General features: G+C 49.4%; 1 protein-coding gene and 1 pseudogene across 2 annotated transcripts; one reads left to right on the plus strand and one right to left on the minus strand.

Moving 5' to 3' along the window:
* LOC147119075 (uncharacterized) overlaps nucleotides 1-24927 on the minus strand; it is a 76445-nt pseudogene that overhangs the window by 43577 nt on the left and 7941 nt on the right.
* LOC147119076 (uncharacterized) lies at nucleotides 10582-23232 on the plus strand. Of its 2 annotated transcripts, none has more exons than XM_085984780.1 (2): nucleotides 10582-10725; nucleotides 20441-23232. In XM_085984780.1, exon 2 carries the CDS (start codon nucleotides 20551-20553, stop codon nucleotides 21583-21585), a length of 1035 nt encoding a protein of 344 aa, XP_085840906.1. In that variant the 5' UTR covers nucleotides 10582-10725; nucleotides 20441-20550; the 3' UTR covers nucleotides 21586-23232. The 2 variants fall into 2 exon arrangements, with proteins under 2 accessions (XP_085840906.1, XP_085840907.1); XM_085984781.1 differs by having other exon boundaries at nucleotides 10588-10689.

Consider the following 24927-nt stretch of genomic DNA (forward strand, 5'->3'; position numbering starts at 1 on the left):
AACCCCTTCCACAGGGTGTCTTCCTCTCTTCTCTATCTCCTTCCCTAACTCTCTCCTTCCCTCTCTCTCTGTCTCTCTCTCCTTCCCCCTCTCTCCTTACCCCTCTCTCTCTCCTTCCCCCTCTCTCTCTCTCTCTCTCTCTCCTTCCCCCTCTCTCTCTCTCTCCTTCCCCCTCTCTCTCTCTCTCCTTCCCCCCTCTCTCTCTCTCTCCTTCCCCCCTCTCTCTCTCTCTCCTTCCCTCTCTCTCTCCTTCCCCCTCTCTCTCTCTCTCTCCTTCCCCCCATCTCTCTCTCTCCTTCCCCCTCTCTCTCTCTCTCCTTCCCCCCCTCGACCGGGGCAGGGATGGGCAGCAAGGACAGAGTACAGCGGGCAAGGACACTGAAGGCACAATTGGAAGAGATAGATTGTTAGGCAGGGGAGGGAGGGAGAGAGAAGGGGAGACAAGGGGAGGGAGAGAGAGAGGGGGAGGGAGAGACAGGGGGAGGGAGAGAGAGGGGGGGGAGAGAGATGGGGAGGGAGGGAGAGGAGAGGTGGAGGGAGGGAGAGAGAGGGAGAGCGGAGGGAGGGAGAGAGAGGAAAGGAGGGAGAGACAGGGGGTGGGAAAGAGAGAGGGGGGACGGAGGGAGAGAGGGGGGACGGAGGGAGAGAGGGGGACGGAGGGAGAGAGGGGGAGGGAGGGAAAGAGAGGGGGAGGGAGGGAAAGAGTGAGGGGGTGGAGAGGGAGGGAGGGAAGGAGCGCGGGGAGGGAGAGAGATGGGGAGGGAGGGACAAAGTGAAGGGGAGGGAGTGAGAGAGAGGGGAGGGGAGAGAGGGGGGGAGGGAGGGAGAGAGAGTGAAAGGGGAAGGAGTGAGAGGGAGGGAGAGGTGGAGGAGAGGAAGGGGAGGGAGGGAGAGAGGGAGAGGAAGGGAGGGAGGGAGAGAGGGTGAGGGAGGGAGGGGGAGGGAGAGGGAGGGGGGAGTCAGAAACTCCTGACCAGACTCAGGCACAGCAAGCTGTTGACCAGGCGAGACATACCCAAGCCAGAGCCTCAGAGACTCCTGACCAGACTCAGGCACGGCAAGCTGTTCACCAGGCGAGACATACCCAAAACTGTAAAACCTGGAGTATATGGCTACTGGAGATCCCCATTAACAAAAAACGAAGTTAAAGAACCACCTCCTGGGTGCTTAGGAAGAGTTCTTCAATCCAACAGTTTTATAAACAGTTTTATAAAATGGCAGAGGGTTCTTCAGTTCCCTCAGCACGCCGGTACTCCAGCAAGTATGCATTATAAAAAGGGAGACACTGTCCCTTTAAAATCAGTCATCCACAGGGACGCGGTCCCTTTAATGAAAATCACATAGAAAAAGAGTGCCTGTCCCTTTAAGAGAACCCCACCACTCCTATATTCTCTTAAAGTGCTTGAAATTAATAATTAAAAAACCGGAAAATTAATATTTTAAAAATTAACTCAGGGAGAAAAAATATTTTTACTCACATTTGCTCCACAGGGTTTTCTTGTTTCTGTTTCATCAATTTAAAAAAAACTGCTTTTTTTAAACAAGTATCTTCTGTAAAATAAAATTAGTTTGAGCTGTAAAATGTGAAAGGAACATTAAAAATAAAATTTCCCAGGCCCCTTTACAAAATGGCGGCGGGCCGATCCGTCCAATGAGCCGGTTCCAGGTCCCGCCTCCTCCTTTGCCACGATTGGTTGGAGGACCAAAGCCCCTCGGTCGGTCCTCCAGGCTCAGCCTCCCCTCGCTCATTGGTGGAGAGCTCACGTCTATCATTGTACGACGGTGACGTCTTGACATGACTGGTTGGGCGAAGAGGGGGGGGGCGTGCGGGGCGCAGGCTCGCTCCTCCAGCCCGCCCGCTCGCACCCTATTGGTCAGAAGCTCCCGTCAATCAGGCCCTGGGCCCGGGTCACATGTCCCTGGAGCGCGCTCCGCCAAACTGAAGAAACTCCGCTCAGGGCCCCGGATCCGTGGACTCTCAGTTTGGATTCCCCTTATTCTCTCCGCTCCTCTGATCTCAATCGGATCGGGGAGAAAAACTCACTTTCCCTCACTGATTGCGGCTCTTCACCAGCACCGACTTTACAAAGAAAGCCCCGCGCGGCAGCCTGGAGCTCAGGGGCCCAGCGCGCAGGCACGGGGGAGGATGATTGACAGGGGCCCAGGGTGTGTGCTGAGCATGCGCGGTGCGGGCCGAGCGCCTGTGGAGCAGGAGAGGGCGGAACCATGGGGCGCATGCGCGGGGTCAGCCACAACTCAGCGCGGCGGCCAGAGCGCTTTCTGGAGCGCGGGGGCTTGTGGGGATTGCAGCCGCCATTACTGTTGATTCTTTCAACCAGCCTGTACAGCAGCTGGGGCCTGAAAATCAGCTTCACTGCCCCAGGGCTGGGAAAGGTGGAGATGTAAAACTGTGACCCCTGGTTCTAGAAACATAGAAGATAGGAGCAGGAGTGGCCATTTGGCCCCTCTAGCCTGCTCCGCCATTCAATGAGTTCATGGCTGATCATCCAAATTCAGTACCCTGTCCCTGCTTCTCCCCATATCCCTTGATCCCTTTAGCCTTAAGAAATATATCTAACTCTTCTTGAATATATTAAATGAATTGGCCTCTACTGCCTTCTGTGGTAGAGATAGGTTCCACAGGTTCACCACTCTCTGGGTGAAGAAATTCCTCCTCATCTCTGTCCTAAATGTCTTACCCCTTATCCTTAGACCGTGACCCCTGGTTCTGGACTCCCCGACCATCGGGAACATCCTTCCTGCATCTAAGTCTGTCTAGTCTGTTAGAATTTTATAAGTTTCAATGAGATCCCTCTCATTCTTCTAAATTCCAGCGAATATAAGCCCAATCGACCTAATCTCTCCTCATACGTCATTCCTGCCAAGACGCTCCTTAAAACCCACCTCTGTGACCAAGCTTTTGGCCATCTGTCCTACTTTCTCCTTATGGTGGCTCGGGGTCACATTTTTCAATGTCTTACAATACTCCTGTGAAGCGTCTTGGGACGTTTTCCTATGTTAAAGGCGCTATAGAAATACAAGTTGTTGTTGTTCTCATTGTTGGAGGTGAGCTCTGAACAGGCCCCGCCCCCTCCCCCTACTCCGCATGCGCCGCTCCAAGCTGAGCACGGGGCTCTGAACAGGCCCCGCCCCCTCCCCTACTCCGCATGCACCGCTCCAAGGTGAGCGCGGGCTCTGAACAGGCCCCGCCCCCTCCCCCTACTCCGCATGCACCGCTCCAAGCTGAGCACGGGCTCTGAACAGGCCCCGCCCCCTCCCCTACTCCGCATGCACCGCTCCAAGCTGAGCGCGGGCTCTGAACAGGCCCCCGCCCCCTCCCCCTACTCCGCATGCACCGCTCCAAGCTGAGCGCGGGCTCTGAACAGGCCCCGCCCCCTCCCCTACTCCGCATGCGCCGCTCCAAGGTGAGCACGGGCTCTGAACAGGCCCCGCCCCCTCCCCTACTCCGCATGCGCCGCTCCAAGGTGAGCGCGGGCTCTGAACAGGCCCCGTCCCCTCCCCCTACTCCGCATGCGCCGCTCCAAGCTGAGCGCGGGCTCTGAACAGGCCCCGCCCCCTCCCCCTACTCCGCATGCGCCGCTCCAAGCTGAGCGCGGGCTCTGAACAGGCCCCCGCCCCCTCCCCCTACTCCGCATGCGCCGCTCCAAGGTGAGCGCGGGCTCTGAACAGGCCCCGCCCCCTCCCCCTACTCCGCATGCGCCGCTCCAAGGTGAGCGCGGACTCTGAACAGGCCCCGCCCCCTCCCCTTACTCCACATGCGCTGCTCCAAGCTGAGCGCGGGCTCTGAACAGGCCCCGCCCCCTCCCCCTACTCCGCATGCGCCGCTCCAAAGTGAGCGGCGGGCTCTGAACAGGCCCCGCACCCTCTCCCTACTCCGCATGCGCCGCTCTAACGTGAGCGCAGGCTCTGAACAGGCCCCGCCCCCTCCCCCTACTCCGCATGCGTCGCTCCAAGGTGAGCGCGGGCTCTGAACAGGCCCCGCCCCTCCCCCCTACTCCGCATGCGTCGCTCCAAGCTGAGCGCGGGCTCTGAACAGGCCCCGCCCCCTCCCCCTACTCCGCATGCGTCGCTCCAAGGTCAGCGCGGGCTCTGAACAGGCTCCGCCCCCTCCCCCTACTCCGCATGCGCCGCTCTAACGTGAGCGCAGGCTCTGAACAGGCCCCGCCCCCTCCCCCTACTCCGCATGCGCCGCTCCAAGGTGAGCGCGGGCTCTGAACAGGCCCCGCCCCCTCCCCCTACTCCGGATGCGCCGCTCCAAGGTGAGCGCGGGCTCTGAACAGGCTCCGCCCCCTCCCCCTACGCCGCATGCGCCGCCGGGCCCCACTCCCGAGGATGAGCCGCCTCCGCGCCTGCGGAGTGCCTCGCATTCTGGGTCGGCCCGGGCAACCGCGAGAGTCCAGATCACCGGTGGAAAGTGAGTTTTATGAGGTTTTTTTTATATTGCGGAGAGAAGTGCGGGCGGGGAAATAAATAAAAAGACAATACAAACCGGACCGTCCCAGCACCCTCCCGGCACCGAGCGGAGCGGATTGAGCGGCCGCAGCCCCTTGTCTTCTGCAGGGAGCCAGACTGGGGCACGTCATCAACTCCACGGCGGTGACTGACGGGAGCTCCGATCAATAGGGAGAGAGCGGGCGGAGCTTGGAGGACTGAGGTGGCGGCGGGTCCTCCAACCAATCGGGGAGTCCGAGGGGCGGGACTTCCGCCGCCTGCTTCTCCCGCTGCTGAGACAAGTGGAATGCAGCAGAGGGCGCTCGTCTGAGTTTGGGGCTCAGGCCTGTGAGTGGAGCAATGCAGAGGGAACTTTACTCTGCACTGGGCTTTACTCCCTCAGCACTGCACTGGAGGGGCAGCACAGAGTTTTAGACTCGAGTCTCTGGAGTGGGACTTCAACCCACAACCTTCTGACTCACAGGCCAGAGTGCTACCGCCTGAGCCACGGCTGACACTCTGTATCTAACCCATGCTGTACCTGCCCTGGGAGTGTTAGATGGGACAGTGTAGAGGGAGCTTTACTCTGTATCTAACCCATGCTGTACCTGCCCTGGGAGTGTTAGATGGGACAGTGTAGAGGGAGCTTTACTCTGTATCTAACCCGTGCTGAACCTGCCCTGGGAGTGTTTGATGGGACAGTGTAGAGGGAGCTTTACTCTGTATCTAACCTGTGCTGTACCTGCCCTGGGAGTGTTTGATGGGACAGTGTAGAGGGAGCTTTACTCTGTATCTAACCCGTGCTGTACCTGCCCTGGGAGTGTTTGATGGGACAGTGTAGAGGGAGATTTACTCTGTATCTAACCCGTGCTGTACCTGCCCTGGGAGTGTTAGATGGGACAGTGCAGAGGGAGCTTTACTCTGTATCTAACCCGTGCTGTACCTGCCCTGGGAGTGTTTGATGGGACAGTGTAGAGGGAGCTTTACTCTGTATCTAACCCGTGCTGTACCTGCCCTGGGAGTGTTTGATGGGACAGTGCAGAGGGAGCTTTACTCTGTATCTAACCCGTGCTGTACCTGCCCTGGGAGTGTTTGATGGGACAGTGTAGAGCGAGCTTTACTCTGTATCTAACCCGTGCTGTACCTGCCCTCATGAGCAAATTTGGCTAGGGTAAATAAAATCAGAGAGTTAAATGCATGGCTCAAAGACTGGTGTGGGAGAAATGGGTTTTGCTTCCTGGGACACTGGCACCAGCACTGGGACAGGAGTGAGCTGTTCCGTTGGGACGGACTTCACTTGGCCAGTGCTGGGACTAGAATCCTGGTGAATCGAATAACTAGGGCTGTAGAGAGGGCTTTAAACTAATTAGTGTGGGGGAGGTTTCAAGAGAGCGAAAAATAAAAATGTCAGCGGAGAAGGCAATAGAGCAAGGTAGCAGTGGGGGAATTAAAAACCAGAGCGTGTCAGGAAGGGACAGAATATATAAAGATAAAGGTAAAGTAGTAAAGGGGGTAAAAGCAGGAATAAATTGTCACAAAACATATTTAAAAGTTCTTTATCTGAATGCACGCAGCATTCGTAACAAAATAGACGAGTTGACGGTACAAATAACTACACATGGGTATGAGCTGGTGGCCATTACGGAGACATGGCTGCAGGGTGACCATGACTGGGAACTAAACATCCAGGGGTATTTGACTATTAGGAAGGACAGACAGGAAGGAAAAGGAGGTGGGGTGGCTGTGTTAATAAAGGATGGAATCACTGCAATAGTGAGAAACGATATTGGGTCAAAGGATCAGGATAGTGAAATGGTTTGGGTGGAAATAAGGAATAATAAGGGGAAAAAGTCACTGGTGGGTGTAGTCTATAGGCCTCCTAACATTTGCAACTCTATTGGTCGGAGTATAAATCAGGAAATAGTTGGGGCTTGTAATAAGTGAACAGCTATAATCATGGGAGATGTTAACTTTCATATTGACTGGACAAATCAAATTGGGCAGGGCAGCCTTGAGGAAGAGTTCATAGAGTGCATTAGGGACGGGTTCCTTGAGCAGTATGTTACTGAACCAACCAGGGGGCAGGCAATCTTAGATCTGGTCCTGTGTAATGAGACAGGATTAATAAAAAATGTCCTAGTAAAGGGTCCCCTTGGAATGAGTGACCATAACATGGTTGAATTCCAAATTCAGTTGGAGGGTGAGAGAGTTGGATCTCAAACCAGCGTACTAAGCTTAAATAAAGGAGACTATAAAGGTATGAGAGCAGAGTTGAAAAAAGTGGACTGGGAAAATAGATTAAGGTGTAAGACGGTACATGAGCAGTGGTGTACATTCAAGGAGATATTTCACAACTTTCAAGAAAAATATATTCCACTGAGGAAAAAGGGGAGTAAATTAAAGACAGCCATCCGTGGCTAAGTAAAGTAATAAAGGATAGTATCCGACTGAAAACAAGGGCATATAAAGTAGCCAAATCTAGTGGGAGGATAGAAGATTGGGAAGCATTTAAAAGCCAGCAAACAATAACTAAAAGATTAATTAAGAAAGGGAAGATAGATTATGAAAGTAAACTAGCAAAAAATATAAAAACAGATAGCAAGAGTTTCTACAGTTATATAAAAAGAAAAAGGGTGGCTAAAGTGAATGTTGGTCCCTTAGAGGACGAGACCGGGAAATTAGTAGTGGGGAACATGGAGATGGCAAAAACGCTGAACAAATATTTTGTATCAGTCTTTACAGTAGAGGACACTAAAAATATCCCAACACTGGACAAACAGGGGGCAATGGGGGGGGGGTGGGGGAGGAGCTAAATACGATTAAAATCACTAAGGAGATGGTACTCGGTAAGATAATGGGACTTAAGGCAGATAAATCCCCTGGACCTGATGGCTTACATCCTAGGGTCTTGAGAGAGGTAGCGGTAGGGATTGCAGATGCATTGGTGGTAATTTTCCAAAACTCCCTGGATTCAGGCAAGGTCCCAGCAGATTGGAAAACTGCTAATGTAATGTCCTTATTTAAAAAGGGAGGTAGACAAAAGGCTGGAAACTATTGACCAGTTAGCCTAACATCTGTGGTTGGTAAAATGTTGGAGTCCATTATTAAGGAAGCAGAAACAGGACATTTGGATAAGCATAATTTAATCGGACAGAGTCAGCATGGTTTTATAAAGGGGAAGTGAAGTAAGATATTAAAAATTGGATTTAATAGGCTAAGACAAACCAAGATTCACTTGTACAAATTGGAGGGAATGGGTTAATTCATGCTCTTGAGTTGAACAATAGAGGTCAGTAAAATTGTATAAACCCAGATAAGTTAAACAGGATTAAAGGTCAAATGCTGAGAGATTAAAACTGTCAGAACAACCCCTTGGACAGAGGGAGAGATATATGGGTTCAGCCAAGCAAGTCACAACTATGCACTTAAGAGTCTATTTAGAGTAAAACACAACAGTTCTATTCTTCAAAAAAATACTTAAGAATAACTAAAGTGTTTTTGCCTTGTAGCAATGACCAAAAGAGAGACAGAGTGTCTGCGGATTGCCCACTTCGAAAAGATCTACTATCTTAGGAAAACATTTAAAAAGACCAAACCATCTGACCACAGCAAAAGGATGATTGTAAAGTAATTAAGATGAGACCCAGGGTCACAAGGAGTATCAGGGACCAACTGATAACAAAATGTGAGATTTGTAAGCGACTGGAAGGATGGAATGTCACGGTTTTATAATTACAATTTAACTATAACTCTGTATATGCTAATAAGCTTATCCCCGCCTCTAGGGCAGGGCCTTAATTTCTGTATAACTGTGTGGACTTTGAGAAGCTTGTTGGAGTTCGTTTCAGACGTGATCTGAAGGCTCTCCTCAGGCCGTTTTGACCGTAAACCGTTTTGACTTCAATTAGTGGTCTGTCTTTCTTTCATCAAGCCAGTGTCGTCGACCTTGTATATCACTTGGTCCGCACTTTGGGGGCTTACATCAGGAAGTCATGTTTGACAAATTTGCTCGAATTCTTTGAGGACATAACAAACAGGGTGGATAAAGGGGAACCAGTGGATGTGGTGTATTTGGACTTCCAAAAGGCATTTCACAAGGTGCCACACAAAAGATTACTGCACAAGATAAAAAATCACGGGATTGGGGGTAATATACTGGCATGGGTGGAAGATTGGCTATCTAACAGAAAACAGAGAGTTGGGATAAATGGTTCATTCTCGGGTTGGCAATCAGTAACTAGTGGTGTTCCGCAGGGGTCAGCGCTGGGACCCCAACTCTTTACAATCTATATTAACGATTTGGAGGAGGGGACCAAGTGCAACATATCCAAGTTTGCCGACGATACAAAGATGGGAGGGAAAGCAGTGAGTGAGGAGGACATAAAAAACCTGCAAAAGGACATAGACAGGCTAAGTGAGTGGGCAGAAATTTGGCAGATGGAATATAATGTTGGAAAGTGTGAGGTTATGCACTTTGGCAGAAAAAATCAAAGAGCAAGTTATTATCTAAATGGAAAGAAACTGCAAAGTGCTACAGTACAAAGTGATCTGGGGGTCCTGGTGCATGAAACACAGACGGTTAGTATGCAGGTACAGCAGGTGATCAGGAAGGCCAATGGAATCTTGGCTTTTATTGCAAGGCGGATGGGGTATAAAAGCAGGGAAGTCTTGCTTCAGTTATACAGGGTACTGGTGAGGCCACACCTGGAATATTGCGTACAGTTTTGGTTTCCATATTTAAGAAAAGATATACTTGCTCTCGAGGCAGTTCAGAAGGTTCACTCGGTTGATTCCGGAGATGAGGGGGTTGACTTATGAGGAAAGGTTGAGTAGGTTGGGCCTCTACTCATTGGAATTCAGAAGAATGAGAGGCGATCTTATTGAAACATATAAGATTGTGAGGGGGCTTGATCGGGTGGATGCGGGGAGAATGTTTCCACTGATGGGTGAGACTAGAACTAGGGGGCATAATCTTAGAATAAGGGGCTGCCGTTTCAAAACTGAGATAAGGAGAAATTTCTTCACTCAGAGGGTGGTAAATCTATGGAATTTGCTACCTCAGATAGCTGTGGAAGCTGCGACATTAAATAAATTTAAAACGGAGATAGACAGTTTCCAGCAGATAAGAGAATTAGGGGTTACGGGGAGCGGGCAGGGAAGTGGACCTGAGTCTAGGTTCGGATCAGCCATGATCCTATTGAATGGCGGAGCAGGCCCGAGGGGCCGTATGGCCTACTTCTGCTCCTACTTCTTATGTTCTTATGTTCTTTTTCTCTTCACATATCTATAAAAGCTTTTACAGTCAGTTTTTATGTTTCATGCCAGCTTACTCTCATATTCTATTTTCCCCTTCTTAATTAATCCCTTTGTCCTCCTTTGTTGAATCCTAAACTGCTCCCAATCCTCAGGTTTACTACTTTTTCTGGCCAATTTATATGTCCTCTCCTTGGATCTTATGCTATCCCTAATTTCCCTTGTTAGCCACGGTTGAGTCACCTTTTTTGTTTTATTTTTATGCCAAACTGGGATGAACAAATTCTGTAGTTCATCCATGCAGTCTTTGAATGTTTGCCATTGCCTTTCCACCGTCAACACTTTGAGTGACATTCTCCCATCAATCCTACCCAACTCGCTCCTCAGACCATCGTAGTTTCCTTTATTTAAATTTAGGACCCTAGTCTCTGAGTCAACAACTTCATTCTCCATCTTAATGAAGAATTCGATCATATTATGATCACTCTGACCCAAGGGGCCTCGTACAACAAGATTGCTAATTAATCCTTTCTCGTTACATAATACCCAGTCTAAGATGGCCTGATCTCTGGTTGGTTCCTCGACATATTGGTCCAGGAAACCATCCCGTAAACACTCCAGGAATTCCTCCTCCACAGTAGAGGACATGAGAGTGGGGAGGGAGTCCCTTTAAATGTGGAGGAGGTGGGTGTCCCTTTAAATGCGGAGGGGGTGGGTGGCCCTTTAAATGTGGAGGGGGTGGGTGCCCCTTTAAATGTGCAGGGGTGGGTGTCCCTTTAAATGTGCAGGGGGTGGGTGTCCCTTTAAATATGGAGGGTGTAGGTGTCCCTTTAAATGTGGAGGGGGTGTGTCCCTTTAAATGTGGAGAGGCGGGCCCGCGCATGCTCATTCGGCCCCACCACAAAACGAGGCTGCCAGTGCGCTTGCGTAGGGCCTCCGGGGAGAAGGCTGAAGGCCGGGGAAGAGGCGGAATGAGCGGCCGGGGTAAAGTAAAGTGTTGGGGAATCGATTTAAATCGAGGTGAGGGGGGAGCGAAGAGCGAGATTATAAAGTAAAATGCGAAAAACCAAACTTGAGAGGCGGGCGGGACCTCCGCGGACCCGATTGATCCGCGCGGGGTGGCGGAGTGAGCCGGAGTAATGTGATTCTGACTGACGGGAGCGCTGACCATTAGGACGAGGGCTGAAGTGGGAGGATTCAACTGGGCGGCCTGGTCCTACAAGCAATGGTGGTGCGGCTAGGGGGCGGGACCTTCCTCCCCGGCGCTGAGGCTGGTTCCGGCTCTTGACGTCACCACAGGAAGAGGCCATTCAGGTGGATGGAGGCCGGCCCGTGACTGACGGGAGCTCTGACCATTAGGACAAGGGCGGGCCGGGTCCGCCATCCAATGGCGGCGCGGCAAGGGGGCGGGGCCTCCTCCAGCTCAGGTGCCCTGGGGCCGATTGTGACGCGCTGTCCCCAGGTGAGAGCAGCTCAGTCAGCACAGAGCTGGGGCTGGAATCTGGGAGGGGCCGCAGGCAGCGGGCCTGGCAAAGGGGCACAAGCTTCACAATACAAGCTTCTTTCAAATGCACAATTGTTTCCTACAGACAGCCTGGTCACTCTGCAAAAAAAAAAAACTGTTTAACAATTCATCATAACTCCCTTTTGGAGAGGCGTAGAGTGCAAAAGCAAGGAAGTAATGATGAAACTGTGTAAAAGACTGGAGTCAGCTGTGGCTCAGTGGATAGCAGAGTCAGAAGGTTGTGGGTTCAAGTCCTGCTCCAGGGACTTGAGCACATAAAGCGAGGCTGACACTCCAGTACTGAGGGAGCGCGGCACTGTCGGAGGGGCAGTGCTGAGGGAGCGCGGCACTGTCGGAGGGGCAGTACTGAGGGAGCACCGCACTGTGGGGGGGGCAGTACTGAGGGAGCGCCGCACTGTCGGAGGGGCAGTACTGAGGGAGCGCCGCACTGTCGGAGGGGCAGTACTGAGGGAGCGCCGCACTGTCGGAGGGGCAGTACTGAGGGAGCGCCGCACTGTCGGATGGGCAGTGCTGAGGGAGCGCCGCACTGTCGGGGGGGGCGGTGCTGAGGGAGCACCGCACTGTCGGAGGGTGAGTACTGAGGGAGTGCTGCATTGTCGGAGGGGCGGTGCTTAGGGAGTGCTGCATTGTCGGAGGGGCGGTGCTTAGGGAGCGCTGCTCCATCGGAGGGGCAGTACTGCGGAAGAGCCGCATTGTTGGAGGGGCAGTGCTCAGGGAGCGCCGCACTGTCAGAGGTGCCGTCCTACGGATGAGACGTTAAACCGAGGCCCCCGTCTGCCCCCTCAGGTGGATGTAAAAGATCCCGTGGTGCTATTTTGAAGAAGTTATCCCCGGTGTTTTGAGCCCAATATTTATTCCTCAATCAACATGACGAAAAAACAGATTATCTGGTCATTATCACATTGCTGTTTGTGGGAGCTTGCTGTGCACAAATTGGCTGCCGCGTTTCCCACATTACAACAGTGACTACACTTCAAAAGTAGTTCATTGGCTGTAAAGCGCTTTGGGACGTCCGGTGGTTGTGAAAGGTGGTTAAGAAAGCAAATGATATGCTGGCCTTCATTACAAGAGGATTTGAGTACAGGAGTAAAGAAGTCTTACTCCAATTATATCTTCTTCTTTCTTCTTAGGCAGTCCCTCGGAACCGAGGATGACTTGCTTCCACATGAAAAATGAGTTCTCTGGTGTAAGGGTAAACCAGGAGAGCTTCTTCTCCCCGAGACGGACCCTCTGATATAAAGGGTCGACTGGATCCATGTTTATCTGTAATTTAAAGAGAGGTCTGGTCGTGTTCCGAGCTCTTTCCCCTAGAGGAGAGGGTAGAATGGGGGTCTTTAGTGTTAAATGGTTTCACCTGGGCCCATTGCTTCCATCGCATACCCATCGGTTCCTGTAGACAAACACACGTATCACTTGTCATTAATACAGTACATGGCCCCATCCAACGGGCCCCATTCCCTTTCTTCCGATAACTTGCGTCATTACTTGTTGACCTATTCTGGGCAACTCGTCTGGTTTAAGTCCAGCATTCTGCCTTTCTAGATCTTTAATCTGTTGTTGGTTCCACACTTCTTTATTTAGTGCTTGTACCTCCTGATTTAGTTGTACTAAGTATCGCCTTTATCTTGCACTGGTCCTGGTTCTCCCACCCCTCCAGCCAAATCCTCTGGTAGTCTCATAGCTCGTCCTGTCATTAATTCATGGGGGGTCAGTCTGGTCGTTCGTCCTGGGGTGGCTCGCAGCCTCATTAGTATGCTGGGTAATAATTCCGACCATCCCTTCCCTGTTTCTTGGATGGCTTTTGTCAGCGCGTTTTTCAGTGTCCTATTCATTCTTTCTACCATCCCTGAGCTCTGGGGGTGATGTGGTATGTGATATTTTTGTGTCACATGTAGCAGCTTACAGATTTCTTTCATTATTTTGCCGGTGAAATGAGTGCCGTTGTCCGAGTCAATTTGCAGAGGCACTCCCCAATGGGGTATAACCTCGGTAGCCAATTAATTAGTGCAACTGTTTTTGCAGAGCAATCTCAGGTGGCAAAGGCTTCCACCCACCTGGTAAATTGGTCAATTATTACCAGGCAATATTTCTTCCCCCGGTCCTGCGCTAAGGGGCCGGTAAAGTCAATTTGTAGGTTTTCCCAAGGTCTTGGGGGCCTGGGTTGGTTTGCTACTCTAACTCTACATCTCTGTCCTACATTATTCTTGCGCGTATTATTTAGCGGTGGCAATATTTCGCTACTTCCCGACCCATCTTTGGCCACCACCAGTACTGTGTCAGTAGGTGCAACATGTTACTTCTGCCAGTATGTGTTACACCATGGTATAGCACCATCAGTTGTTGTCTACAACATTCCAGTGCCACCACCTGGTTACGTGGGCCCCATTTCCAAATTCCATCTTGTAATTGCGCGCCAGCTTGTCTCCATTTCTCCTTTTGCTCTTTACTAGTATTTTCTTGTAGCTCCATTATATTCACTTCCTGTACCCCACTGACTATCATGACCATATATTTTGTTTTTGAACGCGTCCTCTGGTTGCATTTCTTCCGCAGCTAGTTTTGCGGCTAGATCTGCATACCTATTCCCCATAGGGGCCTGGTCCTGGGGTTCATAGAAACATAGAAGATAGGAGCAGGAGTAGGCCATTCGGCCCCTCGAGCCTGCTCCGCCATTCAATGAGATCATGACTGATCATCCAAATTCAGTACCCTGTCCCTGCCTTCTCCCCATATCCCTTGATCCCTTTAGCCTTAAGAAATATATCCAACTCCTTCTTGAATATATTTAATGAATTGGTTCTATTGCCTTCTGTGGTAGAGAATTCCACAGGTTCACCACTCTCTGGGTGAAGAAATTCCTCCTCATCTTTGTCCTAAATGGCTTACTCCTTATCCTTAGACTGTGACCCCTGGTTCTGGACTCCCCGGCCATCAGGAACATCCTTCCTGCATCTAGTCTGTCCAGTCCTGTTAGAATTTTATAAGTTTCAATGAGATCCCCTCATTCTTCTAAACTCCAGTGAATATAAGCCCAATCGACCCAATCTCTCCTCATACATCATTCCTGCCATCCCAGGTATCAGTCTGGTGAATATTCGCTGCACTCGCTCCATGGCAAGAATATCCTTCCTCAGATAAGGTGACCAAAACTGCACACAATACCCAAGTTGTGGTCTCACCAAGGCCCTGTACAACTGCAGCAAGACATCCTTGTTCTTGTAGTCGAACCCTCTCGCTATGCAAGCCAACATACCATTTGCCTTCTTAACCGCCTGCTGCACCTGCATGCTTACCTTCAGCGACTGGTGCACAAGGACACCCAGGTCTCATTGCACTTCCTCTTCTCCCAATATATTGCCGTTCAGATAATAATCTGCCTTCCTGTTTTTGCCACCAAAGTGGATAACCTCGCATTTATCCACATTATACTGCATCTGCCATGCTTCTGCCCAATCATCCAACCTGTCCAAATCATACTGGTGTTTCTCGGCATCCTCCTCACAGCACACAGGCCCATCCAGCTTTGTGTCGTCTGCAAACTTGGAGATATTACATCTAGTTCCCTCGTCTAGATCATTTATAGATATAGTGAATAGCTGGGGTCCTAGGACCAATCCCTGCGGTACCCCACTAGTCACTGCCTGCCACTCGGAAAAAGAGCCATTTATTCCAACTCTTGGCTTCCTGTCTGCCAACCAGTTCTTTATCCAAGTCAGTACCTTGCCCCCAATCCCATGTGCCTTAACTTTACACACTGATCTCTTATGCGGGACCTTATCGAAAGCCTTCTGAAAGTCCAAATACACCACATCCACTGGTTCTCCCTTATCTATTCTACCAATTACATCCTCAAGAAATTCCAGTAGATTAGTCAAGCACGATTTACCATTTGTAAATCCATGTTGACTTTGTCCGATCCTGTCACTGTTTTCCAAGTGCTCTGCTATTACATCTTTTATAATGGACTCTAGCATTTTCCCTACTACCAATGTCAGGCTTACCGGTCTATAATTTCCCGTTTTCTCTCTACCACCTTTTTTGAATAGTGGGGTAACATTAGCTACCCTCCAATCCATGGGAACTGTTCCAGAGTCTATCGAATTTTGGAAGATGACCAGCAATTCTGTCCCTCTAGTGCTACTTGTTTCTCCCAGTCCTCTCTGCACCTTGTTTCTCCTCTCTAATGTTTCATCCTGGTGCCCATCTCCCTGTTAAATTAATTTAAACCCTCCCCCACAGCACTAGTTAACCGTCCCATGAGGACATTGGTCCCAGCTCTGTTGAGGTGCAACCCGTCCACCTTGGACAGGTCCCTCCTGCCCCAAAACTGGTCCCTCCTGCCCCAGGAATCTGAAGTCCTGCAATATTTCTCTTTCAGGTACTTCTCCAATTCCCTTTTGAAAGCTGTGATTGAATCTGCCTCCACCACCCTTTCAGGCAGTGCATTCCAGATCCTAACCACTCGCTGCGTAAAAAAGTTTTTCCTCATGTTGTCTTTGATTCTTTTGTCAATCACCTTAAATCTGTGTCCTCTGGTTCTCGACCCCTCTGCCAATGGGAACAGTTTCTCTCTATCTACTCTGTCTAGACCCCTCATGATTTTGAACACCTCTATCAAATCTCCTCTCAACCTTCTCTGCTCGAAGGAGAACCACCCCAGCTTCTCCAGTCTATCCACATAACTGAAGTCCCTCATCCCTGGAATCATACTTGTAAACCTTTTCTGCACCCTCTCTAAGGCCTTCACATCCTTCCTAAAGTGCGGTGCCCAGAATTGGACACAATACTCCAGTTGAGGCCGAACTAGTGTTTTATAAAGGTTCATCATAATTTCAACACTTTTGTACTCTGCCTCTATTCATGAAGCCCAGGTTTCCGTAAGCTTTTTTAACTGCTTTATCAACCTGCCCTGCCACCTTCAATGATTTGTGCACATATACCCCCAGGTCTCTCTGTTCATGCACCCACTGTAGGATTTTACCCTTTAGTTTGTATTTCCTCTCCTCATTCTTTCTACCAAAATGTATCACTTCACATTTTTCTGCATTAAATTTAATCTGTCACGTGTCCACCCATTCCACCAGCCTGTCTATGTCCACTTGAAGTCTATCACTATCCTCCTCACTGTTCACTATACTTCCAAGTTCTGTGTCATCTGTAAATTTTGAAATTGTGCCTTGTACACCCACATCCAAGTCTTTAATATAGATCAAGAAAAGCAGTGGTCCTAGAACCGACCCCCGGGGAAACACCACTGTGTACCTTCCTCCAGTCCGAAAAACAACCATTCACCACTACTCACTGTTTCCTGTCACTTAGCCAATTCGCTATCCATGCAGCCACTGTCCCTTTTATTCCATGGGCTTGAACTTTGCTGGTAAGCCTATTATGTGGCACTTTGTCGAACGCCTTTTGGAAATCAATGCACACCACGTCAACCGCATTGCCCTCATCAAAAAACTCGATCAAGTTAGTTAAACACGATTTGCCTTTAACAAATCCGTGCTGGCTTTCCTTAATTAATCCGCACTGTTAATTTTGTCCCTGATTTTTGTTTCTAAAAGCTTCCCCACTACCGAGGTCAAACTGACTGGCCCATGGTTGCTGGGTTTGTCCTTACACCCTTTTTGAACAAGGGTGTAACATTTGCAATTCTCCAGTCCTCTGGCACCACCCCAGTTTCTAATGAGGATTTGGACGGTTATGGCCAGTTACCTCCGCAATTTCTTCCTTCACTTCCCTCAGCGTACTAGGATGCTTCCCATCTGGTCCTGGTGACTTATCTACTTTAAGTACAGCCAGCCTTTCTAGTACCTTGTCTTTATCAATTTTTCTCCCATCCAGTATCTCCTCTACCTCCTCCTTCACTATGTCTATGGCAGCATCTTCTTCCTTGGTAAAGACAGATGCAAAGTACTGATTTAGTACCTCAGCCAAACCCTCTGCCTCCATGCGTAAGCCTCCTTTTTGGTCCCTAATCGGCCCGACCCCTCCTCTTACTACCCGTTTACTATTTATATGTCTACAGAAGACTTTTGGATTACCTTTTATGTTAGCTGCCATTCTATTCTCATGCTCTCTCTTTGCCCCTCGTATTTTCTTTTTCACTTCTCCTCTGAACTTTCTATATTTAGCCTGATTCTCAGATGTATTCTCGACCTGACATCTGTCATACGCACTCTTTTTCAGCTTCATCTTACTCTCTATCTCTTTCGTCATCCAGGGAGCTCTGACTTTAGTTGCCCTACATTTCCCCTTAGTAGGAATGTACCTCGACTATACCCGAAATATTTCCTCTTTAAAGGCAGCCCATTGTTCCTCTACAGTTTTTCCTGCCAATCTTTGATTCCAATTTACCCGTGCCAGATCCATTCTCATCCCACTGAAATTGGCCTTGCCCCACAGTGCAGTGGATGCGCTCTGGACTGCACTCTTCCCCCCCCCCCCCCCCCGAGGTGTCGTCACCCTCACCGGGATTCAGCACTGAAAACCGGTTTGAGAGCGCCGCACTCCCTGGGGATTCCTGCACTGCCTTGCCTCCTCACACCCTGCTGGGCGGCCACCCAGTTACAATTCCCACAAACTCTCTGTGGCTGCGGGGTGACCACCTCCTGGAACGTGCGCTCCAGGAAACACTCAGCCTCCCGTCTGCCCGGCAGTGACTCCAGCCACTCCCCAAGCTCAGAGACCCTGAGCTCGAGCTCCAGCCACGGGAGGCGCTTCCTGCACACGCAGTTCACCAGGACACGTGAAGCGTCCTGGGGTTCCCGCATGCCACAGGAATTGCAGCCATCGGTCCCATCGTTTGGCTTAAAATCTATCTACTTAAGCTATAGATATATATGATGTGAGGTTAGTGTGCCCTTACCCCTGTTTATTATTCAATCAGTGATTGTCCCTTTGCCAGGCCCGCTGCCTGCGGCCCCTCTCCCAGATTCCAGCCCCAGCTCTGTGCTGACTGAGCTGCTCTCACCTGGGGACAGTGCATCAAGAAGGAGTTAGATATATTTCTTAAGACTAAAGAGATCAAGGGATATGGGGAGAAGGCAGGGACAGGGTACTGAGTTTGGATGATCAGCCATGATCTCATTGAATGGCGGAGCAGGCTTGAGGGGCTGAATGGCCTACTCCTGCTCCTAGCTTCTATGTTACTGCTAATGAGGGGGAGGAACTGAAAGAACTCAGTATTTGTAGGGAATTGGTGTTAGGGAAATTGACGGGATTGAAGGCTGATAAATCCCCAGGGCCTGATAATCTACATCCTAGGGTACTTAAGGAAGTGGCCCTAGAAATAGTAGATGCATTGCTGGTCATCTTCCAACATTCGGTGGAATCTGGAACAGTTCCCATGGATTGGAGGGTAGCTAATGTTACCCCACTATTCAAAAAAGGTGGTAGGGAGAAAACGGGGAATTACAGACCGGTAAGCCTGACATCGGTAGTGGGGAAAATGCTAGAGTCCATTATAAAAGATGTAATAGCAGAGCACTTGGAAAACAGTGACAGGATCGGACAAAGTCAACATGGATTTACAAAAGGTAAATCGTGCTTGACTAATCTACTGGAATTTTTTGAGGATGTAACTGGTAGAATAGATAAGGGAGAACCAGTGGATGTGTTGTATTTGGACTTTCAGAAGGCTTTCGATAAGGTCCCACATAAGAGATTAACGTGTAAAGTTAAGGCACATGGGATTGGGGGCAAGGTATTGACTTGGATAGAGAACTGGTTGGCAGACAGGAAGCAAAGAGTTGGAATGAATGGCTCTTTTTCCGAGTGGCAGGCAGTGACTAGTGGGGTACCGCTGGGATCGGTCCTAGGACCCCAGCTATTCACAATATATATAAATGATCTAGACGAGAGAACTAGATGTAATATCTCCAAGTTTGCAGATGACACAAAGCTGGGTGGACGTGTGTGCTGTGAGGAGGATGCCAAGAAAATACAGGATGATTTGGATAGGTTGGGTGATTGGGCAGAAGCATGGTAGATGCAATATAACATGGATAAATGTGAGGTTATCCACTTTGGTGTCAAAAACAGGAAGGCAGATTATTATCTGAATGGCAATAGATTGGGAGAAGGGGAAGTGCAACGAAACCTGGGTGTCCTTGTGCACCAGTCGCTGAAGGTAAGCGTGCAGGTGCAGCAGGTGGTTAAGAAGGCAAATGGTATGTTGGCCTTCGTAGCGAGAGGGTTTGAGTACAGGAACAAGGATGTCTTGTTGCAGTTGTACAGGGCCTTGGTGAGACCACACCTTGAGTATTGTGTGCAGTTTTGGTCACCTTATCTGAGGAAGGATGTTCTTGCCATGGAGGGAGTTCAGCGAAGATTCACCAGGCTGATACCTGGGATGGCAGGAATGATGTATGAGGAGAGATTGGGTCGATTGGGCTTATACTCGCTGGAGTTTAGAAGAATGAGAGGGGATCTCATTGAAACTTATAAAATTCTGGCAGGAATGGACAGACTAGATGCAAGGCGGATGTTCCCGATGGTTGGGGAATCCAGAGCCAGGGGTCACAGTCTAAGGATAAGGGGTAAGCCTTTTAGGACAGAGATGAGGAGGAATTTCTTCACCCAGAGAGTGGTGAACCTGTGGAATTCTCTACCACAGAAGGCAGTAGAGGCCAATTCATTAAATATATTCAAGAAGGAGTTGGATATATTTCTTAAGGCTAAAGGGATCAAGGGATATGGGGAGAAGGCAGGGACAGGGTACTGTACTTGGATGATCAGCCATGATCGCATTGAATGGCGGAGCAGGCTCGAGGGGCCGAATGGCCTACGCCTGCTCCTATCTTCTATGTTTCCCTCACTGATTGCGGCTCTTCACCAACACTGACTTTACAAAGAAAGCCCCGCGCGGCAGCCTGGAGCTCAGGGGCCCAGCGCGCAGGCACGGGGGAGGATGATTGACGGGCCCAGGGTGTGTGCTGAGCATGCGCCATGCGGGCCGGGCGTCTGTGGAACAGGAGAGGGCGGGGCCATGGGGCGCATGCGCGGTGTCAGCCACAAGTCAGCGTGGCAGCCGGAGCGCTTTCTGGAGCGCGGGGGCTTGTGGGGATTGCAGCCGCCATTACTGTTGATCCTTTCAACCAACCTGTGCAGCAGCTGGGGCCTGAAAATCAGCTTCACTGCCCCTGGGCTGGGAAAGAGCGACATGAGACAATATTCTCCCTCTTACCCCTTTCTCAACCCCTTTTACAGGGTTTTAGAAATGGAGCATTTACAGACAGGAAGCTCAGACCAAATATCACGCCAAGATCTGACAAGAGTTGCTCAATTCATCAGGACCTGAATATCATCGGCCTTTGCACATGGAAGGAGAGAGCAGCATTCGCAGCGCAGACAAACCGCACACGTGTTCCCTGTGTGGACTCGGATTCAGCCGATCGCCTGACCTGGCGAGACACGTGCACTGTCACACCGGGGAGAAACCGGGTAATGGTGGGAATGGATTCAGTTCCCCGTCTACGTCAGAAGTTCATCGGCACAGTCACCCCGGGGACAGTCCGTTCACCTGGTCCGTGTGTGGGAAGGGATTCACTCGCACATCCCACCTGTTGAGACACCAGCGAGTTCACACTGATGAGAGACCGTTTCAATGTTCTGACTGCGGGAAGAGCTTCAAATACTCCAGGGATCTGAAGCAACACCAGCTTGTTCACACCAATGAAAGACCGTTTACATGTTCTGACTGTGGGAAGAGTTTTAAAAGCTACGGGGTTCTGACCAGACACCAGCGAGTTCACACTGGGGAGAGGCCATTTCCCTGCTCTGTGTGTGGGAAGGGATTCACTGATTCATCTAACTTGCTGATACACCAGCTTGTTCACACTGATGAAAGACCATTTACATGTTCTGACTGTGGGAAGAGTTTTAAAAACTCCGGGGCTCTGACCAGACACCAGCAAGTTCACACTGGGGAGAGGCCATTTCCCTGCTGTGTGTGTGGGAAGGGATTCTTGCAGTCCAACAACCTGCTGAGACACCAGCGAGTTCACACTGATGAGAGAGCCTTTACATGTTCTGTGTGTCAAAAGAACTTTAAAAGCTCCTGGGTCCTGAAGCGACACCATCTTGTTCACACTGATGTGAAACCATTTAAATGTTCTGACTGTGGGAAGAGCTTTAAAAGATCTGGGGTTCTGACCACACACCAGCGAGTTCACACTGATGAGAGAGCATTTCAATGTTCTGTCTGTCAGAAGAGCTTTAAACGCTCTGGGGACCTGAAGCAACACCATCTCGTTCACACTGATGAGAGAGCGTTTAAATGTTCTGACTGTGGGAAGAGCTTTAAAAACTCCAATAAACTGCTGAGACACCAGCGAGTTCACACTGTTCTGTAGCGCAGGGCCCTGAATCCAGCTGGGGTGACATGAATGTGGAATGGATGAATGTTTTATAAATTTTGTACTACTGTTTAATCTTTCAATCTGTTGTGCTGATGATTCCCTTGATTTGACTGTTAATGTTATTTTTGTTTTTCTCCTTATCACAGGCAATTGCCTATTAAAAGTCAACCATCACAACCAATAAAACCTGTAACATAAAAAAAGTTTAAAGGAAACTTAAATTAAAATTCTATTTTCGTTGGTGATGATGCACGCCAGTCCGTCCGGTACCCATCAGTCACGGAAGGCCTCGAGCGTGCCGGTGGACTGTTCATGTTATTTCATTGAATGTACAGCACAGAAACAGGCCATTCGGCCCAACTGGTCCATGCCAGGGTTTATGCTCCACGCGAGCCTCCTCCAACATATCCTCCTATGTTTATCTGGCTTCTCCTTAAATACATCTATGCCATTGGCCTCAACTACTCCCTGTGGTAGCGAGTTCCCCATTCTCATCACTCTCTGGGTAAAGAAGTTTCTCCTGAATTCCCTCCTGGATTTATCAGTGACTATTTTATTGATGGCCCCATAAATGTGATGAGATTCTGTTAAGCTGACCAGTATGTTGTTGTACTTTGTCTTTTTCTGATGAATGAAACATTACTGAGCTCCTGTACCAGTGTTATGAGATGAAGTGCCAGACAAGTGAAGGGACAATGTCTGGCTGTGAATCTAATAATAACCTCATGGACCGTATAGGTGTGATAACCAGACGGGCTTGTGGTTATAGTCTGGTCACAGATGGACTAAATTCCCTGAATTAGCAGGAGTTCAGGAGGCGGTCAACAGACGGGTCCAAACAATCCCATTTCCTGAGCGGTAACCAAGCTTGTGTATAAGAACAGGCCACTTAAGCCGTTGTCAGTTGGAACAGACTCGAAAAGATCGCGCGTGAATCCACTGTACTTCTATTCTCCAGATTGAGGGAATTATTACCCAATCTGTGTTATGCAGCGCTCTTAATAAAGCCTGGAGAGACAATTTGTGTTTGAGAGCTTGATTATCTGGTATCCGAAACCCTGGGACTCCCGATCATTAGAGTCAACCTCAGTGTGTGGAAAGGGATTCCCTGGTGTATCCCACCCGCTGACACACCAGAGTGTCCACAGTGTGACTGCGGTGGGTCGATTCCACTGTTTCCGATGCCTTTAATCACATCCAGGACGGAACCATGTTAATTCAGGCAACTGGGTCTTGTTAATGTTAAGAGCCCCCAATAACTGGGCTGGATTTAATGATTCTTCCCTGTTCTCAGTACTAGTGAGCAGAGAGAAGCTGATGTTGTAGAATCATGGAGCACAGTAGGATGCCTTTTGGCCCATCGTGCTGATGCCGGCTCTCTGAAAGCGATGCAATTAGTCCCACTGCCCTGCTATTTCCCCACAGCCCTGCAAATTTCTCCCTTTACTATATATCCATTTCCCTTTTGACAGTTACTATTGAATCTGCTTCCACCTCCCATTCAGGCAGTGCATTCCAGATCATCACAATTTGCTGTGTAAAAAAAGTCTCCTCATTTCCTCTCTAGATTCTTTTGCCAATGAGCTGAAATCTGTGTCCTCTCGTTACCGACCCTCCTGCCACTGACAACAGCTTCTCCTTGTTTGCTCGATCAAATCCCCTCATAATTTTGAGCACCTCGATCACAGCTCCACTTAACCATCCCTGCTCCAAGTTATATTGCCATTGTGTTGTGAATTTTTGCTGTGATCGAGGTGCTGGATGTCCGTGCCTGGGGAATGGGACATTCTATCCTCGTGAGCACCGAGTGTCAGCATCCAGCAATCTCTGGTCAGGGACTGTCTTTTTAAACTGCCTCACCTGAGCTTTTTGACTCCCTGATTTCATTATTAAACATTTCAGTGTTTTTGCAGAGTGACCAAGGCTGAACAGATTAATGTGAGGTATTACATTTTGGTAGGAAGAATGGGGAGGTCACTTATCACTTGGAGGGTGCGAGTCTAGGTGGGGTGGAGGAACAAAGGGATCTCGGAGTACAAATACACAAATTACTAAAAGTTGTGACACAGGTTAGCAAGGCCATAAAAAAAGCAAACCAAGCACTAAGGTTTATTTCTCGAGGGATAGAATTGAAAAGTAGTGAAGTTATGCTAAACCTGTATCGAACCTTGGTTAGACCACACTTGGAGTACTGTGTACAGTTCTGGTCGCCGTATAAAAAGGATATAGAGGCACTGGAGAGGGTACAGAGAAGATTTACAAGGATATACCAGAAATGCGAGGGTATACATATCAGGAAAGGATGAACAGGCTGGGTCTCTTTTCTCTTGAAAACAGAAGGCTGAGGGGTGACCTAATAGAGGTCTTTAAAATTATGAAAAATGTTGATAGAGTGGATACAGAGAGAATGTTTCCACTTGTGGAGAAGAGCATAACTAGAGGCCATCAATATAAGATTGTCACCAAGAAATCCAATAGGAAATTCAGAAGAAACTTCTTTACCCAGAGAGTGGTGAGAATGTGGAACTCGCTGCCACAGGGAGTGGTTGAAGCGAATAGTATCGATGTATTTAAGGGGAGGCTAGACAAACATATGAGGGAGAAGGGAATCGAGGGTTATGCTGATAGATTTAGATGAGGAAAGACGGGAGGAGGCTCGAGTGGAGCATAAATACCAGCATGGACTGGTTGGGCCGAATGGCCTGTTTCTGTGCCGTATATCCGATGTAATCCTATGTCAAGTATCCCAGCTGGCTTAACTCCAGGCACTTTAGCTCAGTGGGCAGCACTCTCACCTCTGAGTCAGAAGGTCGTGGGTTCAAGTCCCAGTCCAGAGTCTTGAGCATAAAAATCTAGGTTGACACTCCAGTACTGAGGGAGTGCTGCACTGTCAGAGGTGCCGTCTTTTGGATGTGATGTTAAACCGAGGCCTCAGTCTGCTCTTTCAGGTGGACGTAAAAGATCCCGTGGCACTACATTGAAGAAGTGCAGGGGCACCTGATTGTGGGCAGCGGGCGGAATTGACGTGTCCACCGACCAATAGGGAGAGAGATCACGGGAGATGTGGGTGGGTGACGCGTGGTGGACGTCGTGATGTCATGAAATGTCATGACATCCAACACCACTTGGTGTTATTTACCTTTTATAAATCCATGTTGACTTTGTCCGATCCTGTCACTGTTTTCCAAGTGCTCTGCTATTACATCTTTTATAATGGACTCTAGCATTTTCCCCACTACTGATGTCAGGCTTACCGGTCTATAATTCCCTGTTTTCTCTCTACCACCTTTTTTAAATAGTGGGGTTACATTAGCTATCCTCCAATCCATGGGAACT

The sequence above is a fragment of the Somniosus microcephalus genome, chromosome 4 (assembly GCF_052327205.1).
Source record: "Somniosus microcephalus isolate GS21.2 chromosome 4, FLI_Smic_1.0, whole genome shotgun sequence".
Lineage (NCBI taxonomy): Eukaryota > Metazoa > Chordata > Chondrichthyes > Squaliformes > Somniosidae > Somniosus > Somniosus microcephalus.